Below are 15,338 nucleotides of genomic sequence, written 5' to 3' on the forward strand. Positions count from 1 at the left end.
GGGGCAGCATAGTTTTGGTCCAAACAAAGCTCGTAACCCTCTCTGGTCCAAAATGCCAATTTTTGATTGAACAAATCCTCTTCATAAAGTATGGTTGTGCTATAATAATCCTAAGTAAAGATGGCAACTTGCCCTTTGCTTAAATATAAAACAGCACAACCTTTAAACTTCTGGATTTTGGAATTACCAACACAACTTTCTCATATATAACTGGCCTCTGACATCACTCCACCACATTGGTGTGACCTTTTCGGCGTTTTATGCACAAATTATAAGTGTTCCTCCCATATTTTCCTCTTGTCTGGCTTTCTGCATGTGTCCAATATCACATGAATGCGTGTCTGTTTCTAAAGAGTAGGTTGGTATCCCCAAAGTGTGAATAAAAGCGGTTTCTTGCCTGTTTTTCTTTGCAGAACATGGGGATCAAAGAAGAGACCTCTCAGACTGTGCTGTTGCGGTGCATCGGGGAGCTCTGCCGCGGATCAAACACGGTATGTGAGCTCTTCCCGATTCCTTTGCATATTGTGGAAGTTGTGCCTGTGTCACCTAGCCTGGGTCTGCCCATTTGAGCAGCAGGCAAGAGTTAAGGGTGTCTCATTTTTCAGCAATAAGCTTTGATGTGCTTGAGGCGCAGTAAAGGGGCACGTTCGTTTCGGTAAGACGTAAAATGGTGTTTAGCAGCATCTGTGTCATGTTTTGCAAGCAGTAGTGCACAGACACGAGTGAAGATGATCAATGGTTTGTCCGAGAAATAACCGTCATGGCGTAATGTTACTGGTGTCTGTGCCGAAATTGGCCAGAGATGAAACAAGACGAAATACTCATTAACCAAAAAATTTCAGGTGACTTTTTTTTTTTTATGCAGGTTTTGCAAAACAATATTTGGGTGCTTATTGGGGTTTACACATGAAAACTAGGAACCCTAGTGACAGTGCAGGTGAATATGTCGACTCACGGTGAACTTGTCTGTTCCTGCAGAGCTCCTGCTGTGAAGAGGAGAGGAATTTCCTAAGCTCCTTGCTGAAGGAAGATGGTGAGTGCCATTTTGCACCATCTCTGTGTGTGAATCATACAGCGTTGCCCTTGGTGACGGTATAGAATGTCTGGATAAACTCTGAAGATACTTGAAGCAGGACCAAAGTTTCGTTGCCTGCATGGTTGAGCATAAATTTCATGAGTTCTCTTTGAGCAACCACTTTCAAACATGGAAGGCTGATGCATGCATAAAGGAGAAAACCTTGTTTCAGGGGGCATGCTCTTCAGTCTCAGAACTCACTAGTTCATTTGTAATTTTTGGGTAACATTATTGGATGGGTACCTGACTGCAAACAGCTTAATAATTTTGCATCACAAGAATGACGTTGGAACCAAATATCTGCCACATCGCTGCTCTAATTGACTAACATTTCCCACATGTTGCTGTGTTACTCGCCAGTAAAAACTTGATACCGATTTTTTTTAAGTCTCACTCTTCTTTCCCTTTTGTAGTTCTACTTTTGTTTTGTGTGTCATTGATCGTTATTCACCAGCCTTTCAGTGACCTTTAGCAACAACACAAATTGTGGTACGGGCAAAGACAAGTAAAAGCAGGAAACAGGACAAGTGCTAGCTGTTTGTGTTACAGCGCTTGTCCTTGTCTGTAGCACTATTTATGTTCTTGTTACGCTTAGCCAACAGTTAATAGTGGTACCCTCGATGACTGACCATCTGTCCGCCTTGCTTCTTCCAGGAACAGGTGCACAGCAGCAGCACCAGCTGGAGTGGCAGAGTTTCCCACCGGGCACCGAGCAGTGTGACAGCTGCCGTCACCTGCTGCGGGGCCTCGCCCACCAGGGGCTCCTGTGCCGCGATTGTGGCCTGGTCTGCCACCGGGGCTGCGCCGTCACCCGCGGGCTGCCGGCGTGCCGCGCCCAGTTTCTCCGCCAGCGGGCGGCCATCTTGTCCCTGGCCTCGCTGTCCCGCGACCTCACGACCCAGTTCAGCCTAACGGAGCAGTCCGCTCCCTCGTACCTCCTCCGCTGCATGCAGGAGATAGAGTGCCTAGCACACCTCAACTCCAACGTGGACCTCTACAAGGCGTACAGTGCCCCCTGTCTCCCCGACCGCGTCCACGAGGTGGCGCTGAAGCTCCGCGATGACCCCACCAAGGCGGACCTGACGGGCTACGACATCCACTGCCTGATCGGGGCGCTGAAGAAGTATCTCCGTGAGTTGGTGAACCCCGTCATCCCGGTACAGTTCTACGACCGTTTCCTCGAGGCTGCTAAGCATGGTGCCGAAGAGCCACGGAGCGTTCGTCTTCTTCAGCTAGTGCACCAGCTTCCGGCACACCACGAGGCCACGCTGCGGAATGTGATGGGACATCTGTGCCGCCTTAGCCGGCTCCAGCATGCGCGAGGACACCAGGAGCCACCGCTGGCGTTGGCGCACTCCCTCTGTTTCATCCTACTGAGGCCGCCCTGGGAAGAGACTCTGCAGGCAGTGCGCAATGCTAAGCTGCATGCCCAGGTGTTGGAGACCCTGCTCCTCCGTGGTGACTGGGGCGAGGCGATGCCGGACTGGGCTGCTCCGGCGCTCCCGCCGCGCCGGCTGTCGCGCTCTGGCGGGCATGCCGGCGACTGCGCCGCGCCGCGAAGCCTCCAAGAGGCCGAGTGGTATTGGGGCGACATCACGCGCGAGGAGTGTTCAGACAAGCTGAAAGACACCGCCGACGGGACGTTCCTGGTCCGGGACGCGCTTGACCGGGGCTCCGGCGACTACACGCTGACCCTGCGCGTGGGTGGCAGCAACAAGCTCATCAAGATCTACCACCGGGCTGGCAAGTACGGCTTCTCGGAGCCTCTGACCTTCAACTCGGTGACGGATCTCATCAGCCACTACCGCAACGTCTCACTGGAGCACTACAACAACTTCCTGAATGTGAAGCTGCTCTACCCAGTCTCCAAGTTCCACGACGAGGACCCAGATTCTGATGCGGAGAAAGTGAGCCAGCGGCTGATGGAGGTGAACCGGGAGTACCTGGGCAAGAGCAAGCAGTTCGACCAGTTCCACGACCAGTTCAACCGGCTCAGCCAGGAGCTGCAGATCAAGAACCAGGCGCTGCAGTCGTTTGCCGAAGCTGAGGCCATGTTCATAGAGCAGGCAGACGTGCTGCGACACTTCCAGAAGGAGGCCCCCGACCATGAGCTCAAGGGGCTGGAGGAAAATGCGGCTCTTCTTCAGCGGCGGCTCAAGGTGCTCCGAGAGAGCAAGAACAAGCTGGCAGACGACGTGCGGGGCCGCCAGGCATTCTACAAGCAGCTGGAGCGGGAGATCAACGGCCTCAAGCTGGAGGTGGCCCAGGCGGCCAAGCAGCGGGAGAAGTGCCAGGCCTGGTTGCAGAGCAAGGGGGTCAAAAAGGACCGCATCAACAAGCTGCTCCAGGACTCGTCCGGGGAGGCCAAGGAGACCGCCGGGTGAGGGTTTCTCTCGATCCCACCTAGGCCCCAAAGGTTCCTGCAGACCAAAGACGGTCTTTGTCTGGCCACACCTAGAGATGGTGACAGGCTAAGAGGGAGAAGCTCCACCGATCTCTTTCCACTTTAGCAGATGAATGCTGGAGAGGAGGCCACCTCTTCTCCCACTCTGCTAAAGAGGAAAGAGGTGGGAAGAGCTTCCCTTGAAGTCTTAGCCTGTCACCAACTATAGCTGACATAATTCAGCTTGATCTTCAGATTTCGGACCATCGAAGTTCCTGGATCTGGGGATCCAGCAGTCCGAAGATGGCAGCCGCTTTCTGCGAGCTGCCATCTTTGTGTGCTGGGTCAGGGATGCGTTCTGACAATGCACGGTAGCTCTCTCCCTTGGAATATTGACCGCCATGCATGCGTCAGCAACCCATTGGCTGGGTACTTCCTGCCCGAGCGCCTGAAAGACGTGTACTACCCCGCAACAACTCTTATGCACGACTTTGTTCTCAGCTACCAGAGCCACAGCCCTACAATGCTGAGGGAAAAGGGGGAGACTCGAACAGCCACTAAATAGCAAGGCAGTAGCGCTGGATTTTTCGTGTGGACGCACCAGACGCATTCCAGGCACCCAAGTGTTGCGTCGTGTACGATCTGCTTGAAACGGGGTGTTGTGACGATTGTTAGGGCCGATGGGCAACGTGGCTGACGTAGTGTACTGTTTTCTTTTCTTCAGCCGCAACAGCCGAGACGAGAGTGGGGAGGCCCCCGGCCTGTACAGCGACAGCACGTGGTTTGTGCAAGACTGCGACCGCAAGGAAGCCCAGCGGTTACTTGAGGGAAGGAGGGACGGCACGTTCCTGGTGCGCCCCAGCAAGATGCCTGGACAGTACGCCCTCTCCATCGTGTGAGTGTCCACAAATGTCGCGCGCCCGAATTCTCAGTTCACATGTAGTTCTACTCTTCGTTTCGTTGTAACTTGGCAGAGAGTGGACGGTCCCAACGAGCTAATCGGAGTGACTGAGGCGAAGAACTTGACAGCCCTCATAGAAGGTACGGGGGCGAGAGCGTAACCCAAGCACTCGGAAAAGAGGGGAAGGAGGAACTCCTTCCTACCCTCTTTTTTGTGTCCCAGACTCCTAATCGCTCAAAAATTTGTACCAAGCGGCTTTCCCCTCTTCCCCGCCCATGGCTTTTACAACACTGCATGCAGCTAGTGAGACAAAACACGGTCACGCGTATCCGTTTATTGTGTTGGTTGGCTCACTGGGACGGTAACGTTTGCCAAGTTAAGGTGGGATGGAGTATGGCTATAGGCACCAAATAAGCTATGTTCAGGGTGTCGGCACTGCATTCCCCAATTTTGTTATGGGTGCCATTCTCTTCGTGCTCACTGCAGCGAGGGTGCAGTTGGTGACTGTCATAATTAAAAGTGCCGCTGCCGGAACTTCACATGCGGTGTCGGGAAGCTCGGAGGAAAGCGTTTCGCTCCGTCATGGACTGTGTGAACATTTCTGGAGGACGGAAAACCGTGTTTTCTATTCCAAATAAAGCTTCGGACAATTGGCAATGATGATTATCAGCACCAAGATGGCTGAAGCGTCGTCTAGCGGCTCTGTGTGATGGATGGATTGTTTATGTTTGCGTTTAAACCTGTCCCACGCGTGCCCGGCGGGACTGCAAGGTCGGCGCAGCGTTGTTGCCTGTTTGGCAGAGCCTTATAGCCATGTTTTGCTCGTGTCTTTGCAGGGCGGAGGGCAAGGTGAACCACTGCCTCATCCAGAAGACTGACCGCGGCTACGGCTTTGCGGAGCCCTACAACATCCACCCGACGCTACGCAGCCTTGTGCACCACTACGCCCTCACCTCGCTCGAAGAGCACAACCCCCTCCTCAAGACGACCATGGCACACCCCGTGTTTGCGTCTTCCGGCAGCCAACAGCAGCCGGCGCAGCCCCCCAGCTGAGCTCGAGTGTTCCCCCGTCCGGCCGTGATCTCTCGGACTGCCAACAAGACGCCCGTCTGTGGCCACCTCCTCGTCTGCAAGAGAGACTGTGTGCGGCGACGGCTGCGGCGCGAGGAAAGACAGTGTGGGACTCTGTCGCCCCGACGACGACGGTTTCGCCGCTGCAACATAGCCGGGCTTTCGGGCTTAAAAGCCGGAAGCGTACCTGTGATCAGCACGTTGTTTTCGACAACCCATCTTTTCATTGTTTTCTTTTTTCTTTGTTTTTCCTCTCTCGCGATTCGTGTCTTTGTTCCGGTTCGTTCTCACATCGGTGGAGTGAGCCTGGCTGGGTTTCTTCTCGAGGCGACGCTCCACGCAACACAAACATCGTCGTTTTTGGCCCTCGGCCTCGTTTCGTGGTTCCTCCCCGCGCGCGCGTCTTTCACTCTTTCGTTACATATAAATATACATCGTCGACACTTTCCGAGGTGTTGTAAATACATTTGACGGCCGGGTGGGGACGAGAACCTTCTGCGTGCCGTTTCCACGCGTGTTACATATGTGCTTCTATGTGAGCGGTGGCAAAAACTCTGCTGCCGCGAGGGAACGAGGCTGTGGATCCAAGTGCAGCATTGTCTTTTTTCCCAAAAGACTAAAGAGGAGCATCATATTTTTTTTTTATCACTTTCTTTATGCTTTAGCAAACAAAAACGACTGCCCGAGCTATGGTTTTCAGCCGCATCTAGTCACGCTACTTTTGTGTGAGCAGTCCCGAAAGGAACGATTCTGCGTAACGGACTGCATCCGGCGCTTGGAGAGCGTCGGCGCGTGTAAAGGAACAGAGGTGTTACGAACAAAGGGATAGTTCTCCTTTTTTCGTTTTCTTTGTTTTTGGAAAGAACGATTGGCAGGGTCTGCCGCCGCGCCGCGGCCAAGGAAAGGGATTGTGCCGATGAGCGTGGGTTTTTGGACGGCGAGCCAGCGTCTGCATTTGACCTCCGATTGAAAGCTGCTCCGAAAAGTCGCGAGCAGAGCCGCGTCGCACGACTTGACAATCAGCTTTCCGGATTGGCTGCCGCAACTTGTCCTTGCCTCGAAGAGGACAACCGTTGTGCCGACGAGGCCTATACTTAGCTTTGCTTGCGTTGCATTCTTTGGAATTGTTGGGCCCTAGGGCAAGCGGCCGGAAAGGTGTCTGTCCAGTCGACGCAGTTTCCCAAAGGCGAAACTGACTCGCAGACACGCTTGGGTCGCTGGCCGTGGTTACCCGTGATGTGTGCTGCCGAGGTACTTAGCTGGGGCCGCCGTGCTTTACGAAGGCAGTACCGCGTGTCTGCGTCTGTTGAGTATTTTATAGGATTTATCCAATGAAACTGGTTGTAAAGACTAAATGGACCTTGTACATATACATATAGCTAGGTATATTTAGCGAATTCTTTGTTTTGGCTTTCAAAGGAGCAGGTGTTGACCAAGTGGAAAAAAAACAAGAGTATGTCTGTGTGTGTAAGCGTGCAGTTGTGTTTAGAAAGTTGAGTTGTAGCATCTTCGTTTTTTACATTCTCGATGTGACATACATACAAGCTTTTTTTTTTTTTTAATACTAGTCAGTTTGCCACATTGAGTTCACAGCTTTGAAAGCTCGAAAGAGTATGCCCCCCCCCCCCCCCCCCTTTTCTTTTAAACTGTGGCTCTATGTCATAATTGAAAATGTTACAAAAAGGCTGTTTAAAAAAGAAACGTGCAGGGTTGTCACCTGGCGCTCGGCCGAAATGAACCAGAGGTTGAAGTGCCGTAATGGCACGATGGTTTTACAAATAAATGTCCTTTTTTCCTAAAGTCTTGCGCGTCTGTCTTTATTTCTTTCGGCTTGACACAAAGGCACAGCAAACAGTACTATAGTTATAAGGTGGTGATGCTACACTGTCACGAAGCATGTGGCAAACTCCTTTTAAACCTTAAACGTTGATTAAACATGGTGAATGCAAGCCATGTCTGGCTACCTGCCACACTTCAGAACAAAAACTGTCTTTGTCTGTAGCCTATGGGGGCCATGTCTGGCTACCTGCTACACTTCAGAACAAAAACTTAGGCTGCCCTTGTCTGTAGCCTTTGGGGGCCAGCTGGAAGCCAGAAGTCTCTCCTTGGACGTCAGCATTGTCTTCTCCGAAGACGTCGAAGGCTTCATGACGAACTTCTGGGATGGTGTCAAACTTCAGGATTTCCGAGTCGACGTCGCTGAGCTTGGTCGATCCAGAATGGAATTCTCTTTCTGCAAGCATACCTGGGGGCGTTGACGACAATGGCTGCACCTGGCTGCCGCTGTCGAAACTTTGAGACGTTGTGCAGTTCTCCTTCGGGGCATCTTGTACGGCGAATCCTCCCTGTACATTCTGCCCCTTGTGTCCAGGTGACTCTGTAGTCTTTGAGTCCTCGTACTCGCCGGCTAGTCCCTCGGCGTGCCTGTAGGAAGGTCCAGATGTCTTTGCTGTCTGCAAGTCCTGGTACTGGTTAGTTTGTTCCTTGGAATACTTCTGGTACTGGCCATTTGGTTCCTTGGCATATTTGTGGGAAGATTTAGGTGACTTGGTCATTTGTAAATCCTGGTTCTGGTTGCTCGGGCGGACGGCAGCAGCAACGCTGACGCGAGGAAGCAATGGCAACTGGGCACCAGATCTTGGCTCGCCAGTGGTTCTGGGTCCGGGCAGGAGCCATTCTTGCCTGTTGCGTGGCTGCTTTGGTGGCACGACCTCGCTGTTCCGGGTGTCTGGTTCCATAGATCGCTTTGTGAAGCCTGGTCTCGTGGACATGAGTGTCTTCAGGTCGTCCAGGTAAGTTGAACTGGCTTGCGAAATGCTCTGTCGGCTTGGAGACTCCAGAAGCTCCAGAGCCCTGTGGATGGGTGTCTTGTCCAAAGCAGCTGAAGTGGACAACGTGGGCTTGGCAAAGCAAGGACTGCATGGCACAGGCTTTGGTGCAGTGGGGTCTTGCACCCGCGAGGTTTCGGCTGGGGTTGTAGTCGATGTTTGACGACTCTGTTTATCAAAGTAGATGGAATGTGTCGACTGTCTAGTCGGGGATGGAGCAGTCACTTGGGACGATGCATAAGTTATTGGAAGCAGTTTAAATGGCTCTTTCCCGGCAGCCTTTTTTTGGTTGGATTTGTCCTGTCGTATTTTGAGGTTTTTAATTTTAAGTTGGAGCTGGTGGATCTTGTCGTTAAGGCATTTGATGCTTTGCTTTGCGACCTCTGAATTTTTGTAGAGTGTGGCGAGCTTAACAAAAGGCTGTGTTGCAGCCCTACGTTTCTCTTCTTTTCGTCTGTAAATCTGTGCCTTTAGGGACAGCAGGTATGCTTCTTTTGAAGCATATTTCTCTGCAAGTTCCTTCACACTTTCCTCCAGCTTTGTTATGCCTTGCGAATCCTTCAGGTCTTTTTCGACTCGCTTGATGGTCGACAGCAAGCTCTTCAAGTTCGCTTCGTCCTCCGACAGCTGTTTAAGTCTCGCAGCTGATTTCTGCTCTTGAAGGGCCAGTTTTTCTTGGAGGTTTCTTTCTTGTTGTTGCAAGCTGAAGAAAGATTTTGTAAGGCTCTTCAAGTACAGTTCACTGGTGTTCAGGGTTGCCTTCCCCCTCTCGATGTTTTCGTCTAGACCCTGTATCTTCTCCTCGTAGAGCGTAATTTGCAGTCGCAAGTCCTTCAAGTGCTTGTCATGCTGTCGCGCTCTTTCCTCCTCTATCTCGACCTGCTCGATCAAAAGCTGCCTTTCGCTAAGGACGCTCGCAACCTCCTGAGTGTTCGGGACGTTCTTACTCGTCATTATGCCAGCGATTCGGACGAAATCTCGACAATTTTCTCAAAAACCCGGTGAAAATGGCGTCAGTTTTAAGCCAACACCGCCGACGATCAAGGGAACGCACGAAAGCAGACGACGCAAGAGATTGCACAAAGCTGCCGATGGAAACATTTATGAAACAAACGCCTTACAATTAAGATGCTGTTTAGTATAAAATAAATTCGAATACTGCGAACATCTTGTCGAAAAGTTGCTAATTTACATTTATCTCTTGCTGTTACGTGGTTTTGATGACACTTAGGGCCTTAGGGCGCTTGAGGGCGCAACGATCTGGAAGTGTTTGAAATCGGGACTTTTGGGGGCTGTGAGAAGTTCTCGCCGTTCTAAGGTGCAGTAATTTTAGAAGTCTGTCGAAAAGAGAACGTAGGAAGCTAATAAACAGGTATGCTACTCTCGAGTAAAACCTTGTAAAGCCAAGCCAACCAAGCACCAACCCAAAAGCGGAAGGTCGGCGCCATTGCCGTGGATCCTCTACCGCCTCTACCCCTGGCAAGTCGAAATGGTTTTGCGTAGTTTTCAGTTCAACGGGATCTTGATTTGTCATGCCATTGCTCGTGCGGTGTAAGGATGTCGTACAGCTTGGGTGCTCAAGGTAGTATACTACGTTTTACTTGAAGCGCAAGCGTAGCACAAGCTACAAAAGTGCACTGAACAGCGCACAAAAAGACGGACAGAGAAAAGGAACATGCACAACACACGAAGCGATGTTCTGTCCACTCTGTCATCGCACCAACTCGCCCAGCTTACCACACTTCTACACAAATGTGCTCCGGCAAGCTTTGGGTTTCCAGCGTCCCTGCCGAGCGTTCTCTGTCTCGATGATGCGTATTTCGCGCGCCCGAGAACCTCATCTTTTATTTCTTTTGATTTTGGTTTCTGTTTAGATCTGTGCCACCCACGGTGGAAGAAACATTTAGGTGACGACTCCCTGTCCGACGTTGCGACGTCGCACGGGGATAGATGGCGCCCCAGTCTCGGGTCCCTCCCAAACCAACCTCCCCGGTTGTTTCTCCCAGCGGTGTCCCTCCTTCCCTCGCTCACCGCTTGTTGTTGTACCCACGGTAAAAGAAACACATTTAGGTGATGACTCTCTCTCCGATGCGGCGACAACAATATGTTCGGCACACCGAGCGCGCTTCACCTGCACGGGGGTAGATGGCGCCCAAGTATGGAATCCCTCCCAAATCGACTGCTCCCGCTATTGCTCCCAGCGGTGGTCCCGCATTCCCTTGCTCACCGCTTCTTGTTGTACCTCATTGTCACCACTGGCACCTGTGATTGACACAGCACCAAAGCGAAAGACGAGGCCAACCACTAGCAGCACACCACCACCACACCGCGAAAAAGGCGAGCACGCTACGTTGCCGACACCGTGGCAGCCGAGGAGGGACATCATACCTCAGCGCCCTCTGCGGCGGTGCGGAACTAACTACTCCTGGTTCAAGGCTAGCTCCGAACACGATTTGGGCCCGTTTGCTCGAAGCCGGTTAACTTTAACCGCGGTTAAAAGTTAACCGCCCTTCCCTACTAGGTACCTACAAGTACCTAGCCAAGTTTGACGAGGGCGGAATGAGCGATGGCTCCGTGTTTTATTATGGGGTGGTAGCTGGTGTCACCTACTGGCTGTAGCGAACATAAGTGGCTTCCGTGGGAAGGTTCCGGAAAGGGGGGGCCCAAAAATGCACGCTACCGGGTTTTCGCGATGCAGCGCGGCATACATTTTAGCTTAAGAAACAATTTTTATTGTTCGTGGTACAAATAATTGGTAAAGTAAAACTAAATTAACCCTTGTTTGGAAAATTTCTAAATATTTGGCTGTCTGAAGTGAAGACAAGCCTCGTTGAAATTTCCTTCCAAGTTCAAAAAAGGACAACGAAGTTCAGTGCTAGAAACGATGAGGAAGAAGTGAGCAGTGAAAGGCGGGCGGTACACCGACAGCATAGTTGGCCAGCATGTAAGAACTGTATATAACACCGTCATAAATTGAAAAACCTGTAATTCGGCTCTAGTGAAAATTGACCTATTAGTAAATTACCCGAACATCAAGGAGAACGCTGGAAGTGTAATTCTACGATCCGCGTGCGCTGGCCTTCCGTTTATAAAAGATTTGAAGTAAATAATCATAATAAATCTTTGACGAACACGTGTGCACGGCAAAATTTGTTTTAGGCTTTTTGCTTTAGAACAGTTATTACTGCAGACGCCAGCACGTGCAGCGCATGTAACTACACTCGTAGCGCACCTCGGTGCTTGGGAAATTTAGCAAAAGGTTTATGGGGGCGCTGTCTGCTTTTGTGTGCTATTAATACCCGGCCGATTGAGTCAGGGCAGTCCAGTTTCCAAAGACGTTGCCATGCCGACAACTATCGCGTTCATTTAGGCTTAGGAATGGCGAGAATCGAAAGACTCTAAAAAATGCGGCGAGGTCATTGCGTTTTAAGTGAGGTGAGGCAAAGCGAAAGCCTCCTGCACCATTCATTGCTGACTAATGCACCCAATACTGCAGCTACTGCGACGTAAGAGTTCCAAAGCGAGCAGTGCTCACTCACCGGGGCACCACCACGTTTGCCCGCCATCCTTACTCTACCCGGTCATGTGACCTAAAATTCCCCCTTGTAGGGAAATGCGGGTAACTTCTAACCGTGGTTAGAGTTAACCAGCTTCGAGCAAACGGGCCCAGGTCGCTCGCTCCCTGCGGGAAGAGCGGCCAGCGTCATCACCTAAATGTATTTCTTCCAGTGTGGTGCCACCACAGGAGCATCGATTAATTCTGGGTAATGTTCGGTTGCTTCGGTTTCACTCACACACATGAAATGAACTGTATGGCGAGCAAGTGTAAAAAAAATGCGTCTTTGGCGCATGGAAATGCAAAACGATGCACTCCAATAAAAAGGGAAAAAAAAAAAAGAAAGCCCGGTTGGGTGGGCTAACCACTACACCTTAACCAAAGGGCAACACAGAGTGTGCGAATGAACCAGAGGGCAACACAGTGTATGTGTGAAGGCGATGTAGTTGGAAAAGGAAAGAGACGCAATCGTGGGTGTAGGCCACGGTGAAAGAGACACATTTACGTGATGACTCTGGCCGCCTTTCCCGCGGGGAGCGAGCTACTAGATTGTGTTCGGAGCTAGCTTCGAACCAGGGGTAGTTAGTTCTGCGCCGCTGTGGAGGGCGCTGATGTATGAGGTCCCTTTTTGGCAGCCACGGTGTCGGCGGCGTAGCGTGCTTGCCTTTTTCGCAGTGGTGGTGGTGGTGTGCGACCAGTGTGAGGCCTCGTGTTTTGCTTTGGTGCTGTGTTGATCACAGGTGCCACCATCATGAGCAAAGGTGAGCCTTAACCCGAAAAAGAAGGAATAGAACAGAGATTTACGTACTCTGGCGATTTGGTGGCGGCGTGGCGGTGGTGAGGTACAACAAGAAGCGGTGAACGAGGGACTGCGGGACCACCGCTGGGAGAAACAACCAGAGTGGTCGGTTTGGGAGGGATTCTATATTTGGGTGCCATCTATTTCCGTGCGAGTGAAGCGCTCAGTGCGCCGAACATAACATGGTCGCCACGTTGGACAGACAGTCATCACCTAAATGTTTCTTCTCACTTGGTGTAGGCTTATAGACCCTTCTATTACTGCCTCTGCAACACAGAGAACGAAGATGACGAGAGAGCAAAGCGCGCGCTCTGCTATTGGTTGAAGTTGGGGAAAACAAAAGTCTGTGGGTGCATTTGACAGGTAAACAAAAGCATGAGGTGTCCAAGGAGCAGACAAACTTGGACACCGTGCGACGAGAGCTGCGTCTCCTAGCTGGGCCTTTTTGCATGCTTGCCATGCTAGCAGCCAACGAACAGCAAGCATTGTGTCAGTCGTTCCTTATCAATATCAGCTCACGTGAGCATCGTGCTGCACAAAACATTCGGGGCCACAGTCGCCGCTAACTTCTTTTATTAGAGATAAAAAATTTTAAACACAGACCCCCTTCATGCTCTGGTGAAAACAGCCATGGTCATCTTATTTCCAGTAGGCCGACCTCCACCTGCCAACAAGCGAAGAGCGATGTGATAAAACGAGGAACGAAAAATGCTTCTCATGCGGGTGTTATCAATTGCTGGTCCGTATAATAGTTACTGGACCGTCCTCAAACACAAGAGCACTTCATAGGCACAGATACATGAAAAACATGACACTGATTTTTTGCCGTTGCCGGTTACACTGAAGACACAATTGAATTCGAGCTTTGAGGCAGTCCTGCGGGGCGAATTGTGCGAGAGCACAAGTGCTACACTGGACAGAGGTTAGTTTTCTAATATGATGGTGCACAACCTTTATTCTGACATGAGATAGTCGTTATACAATTAAACAACTAAATACCAAAATTTGCCTTCGAGTGATATAGAATTCAGCCCTTTCACCTGGAAGGGACAAAACTGAGGTTGACTTACCATGGTGGGCACTTCGTGAAGAGCGTCACTACTGGTTGGTCGGGCGCTTTTAAAAAGTCTTTCCTTAAATCAGACTTACTTGTCCCATTATGCGAAAAAGCGGCGTCGTTGTGCCCGAAAGAGGGCCATAAGAATATGTCATCAAGCACGCGCTGCTCAATCGTATGCTCAAGGACAATGCCGTCATTGGTGTCATCCTAGACGTCGTCCTAGACTTCACCCCCTAGGCATTGTCCTTGAGGTCAGCCCAGACACTGTCCTCTAGGCGTTGTTCTAGACGTTGTCCTAGTCATCGTTCTTGACTAGGACGATGTAGAGGTTGTTCTAGACTTCGTTCTCTAGGCGTTGTTCTTGACGTCCTCCTAGACGTTGTCTTAGAGGTCGTCATAGATGTCATCTTCGACATCATCCGAAAGGTCGTCCTCGGCGTCGTCCTAGGCGCCATTCTTGACGTCTTCCTCGACAACATCCGAGAGGTCGGCCTAGACGCTGTGCTTGGCATTGATCTCTAGGATGTCATCCTATACGTCATCCTAAACTTTAATACGTGTAGAAACATTACTCGAAAACATTTCTCCCGCGGGACTATGATGCTTTCGCGTTCCTAAATGTAAGCAGTCTTAAGTGTCTTGTAATTTTTACATGCTTATATGAATACATCTGAGATCATTGTTTTATCTACCACATATTAGCAAAATGTGTTTGGAAAATGTCATTCATGTATGTGGAATTGTCCATTATTGGACTTCATTCCCTTTATTTGGCTGCTGCTAGAGGACCGATCAGGTTTCCCGTAAGCCAACTTCAGGAGTCAAAGCATTACAGGTTAGATACTTTTGTCAGAGCAGGCAAATAAATTTACAGAAGTGTAGTTCGATGATCGTAGCACAGTACAGGGTGCGTGATGCATTTGAGAACGTGACGGTGGTTCCAGAAAAAAAATAAAAAAGATAATTCAATAAATATTAATATATTTGCACGGAATTTGGTACAGATACTGCTCTCTGTTGGTGTTATCAACTTCATCTAATAAAGCTACCGTCAGCAGCAATGTATGGCTCGATGCGGCTTCAAAACAACTGCATGCCCTAATTCAGTGGTTTTCGTAGGTGGCTATAGACGCTTTACACACGCGCCAAATTACAGCCGCCATTGCTGACCTTCTCTTGTCTTGCCGAGATGCCGAGCAACTGAAACGATAGTTGACGATTCCCCTACAAAGGCCGATGCTTCAGAAAAGGACACACTTGAATCTAATGTGGCAATAACCTGGCCTACTATGGTAATGATGAAGTGAAATAGAAGAAATAAGAGGAAACAAAAACTGAAGGTCAGTTATGGCGGCGCCCATGCACAGCTGCTGCAAAGCGTCTATAGCATTCACAATGGCAGCCCTGAATGTCTCTTTGGTGTTGTTAGGCTACTTGATGGTCTCTCTCTCAGGACGACACCCCAGTCATAGTAGTAGTGCAGGGGGTTTACACCTAAAGAGTTAGGAGGCCACATGTTTGGGGTGGCGTAGTCGTGTAGGTTGTCAGACAGTCGATCTTGGGTCGCATGGAGCCGAGTCTCGTTGAAAAATCTATGGCCTCCCCTGGGCCACCCCCTCTATGTAAGGTTTTACTACTGCCTCCAGGGTCTCCATGTAGGCCTTT

The 15,338-nt window shown here is 50.5% G+C and overlaps 2 protein-coding genes across 2 annotated transcripts in view; both read left to right on the forward strand.

The window, feature by feature from the left end:
- The window catches only part of LOC8036051 (phosphatidylinositol 3-kinase regulatory subunit gamma), a 30,707-nt gene extending 23,477 nt beyond the window's left edge, over positions 1–7,230 (forward strand). Inside the window, exons 4-8 of the mRNA XM_029971096.4 lie at positions 414–491; positions 979–1,033; positions 1,730–3,455; positions 4,183–4,353; positions 5,196–7,230. Of these exons, the coding sequence (XP_029826956.1) occupies positions 414–491; positions 979–1,033; positions 1,730–3,455; positions 4,183–4,353; positions 5,196–5,412 (2,247 nt within the window). The 3' untranslated portion in view covers positions 5,413–7,230. The remainder of the gene's footprint in view (positions 1–413; positions 492–978; positions 1,034–1,729; positions 3,456–4,182; positions 4,354–5,195) is intronic.
- Positions 7,231–9,504: 2,274 nt separating this feature from the next.
- Positions 9,505–15,338, forward strand: part of LOC8036048 (ERI1 exoribonuclease 3) — a 67,995-nt gene continuing 62,161 nt past the window's right edge. The window contains exon 1 of the mRNA XM_029971091.2: positions 9,505–9,737. The gene's annotated coding sequence lies outside the window, so the exon portion shown is untranslated. The remainder of the gene's footprint in view (positions 9,738–15,338) is intronic.

This window comes from Ixodes scapularis, unplaced genomic scaffold (assembly GCF_016920785.2).
Source record: "Ixodes scapularis isolate PalLabHiFi unplaced genomic scaffold, ASM1692078v2 PGA_scaffold47__10_contigs__length_4178495, whole genome shotgun sequence".
NCBI classification, from domain to species: domain Eukaryota; kingdom Metazoa; phylum Arthropoda; class Arachnida; order Ixodida; family Ixodidae; genus Ixodes; species Ixodes scapularis.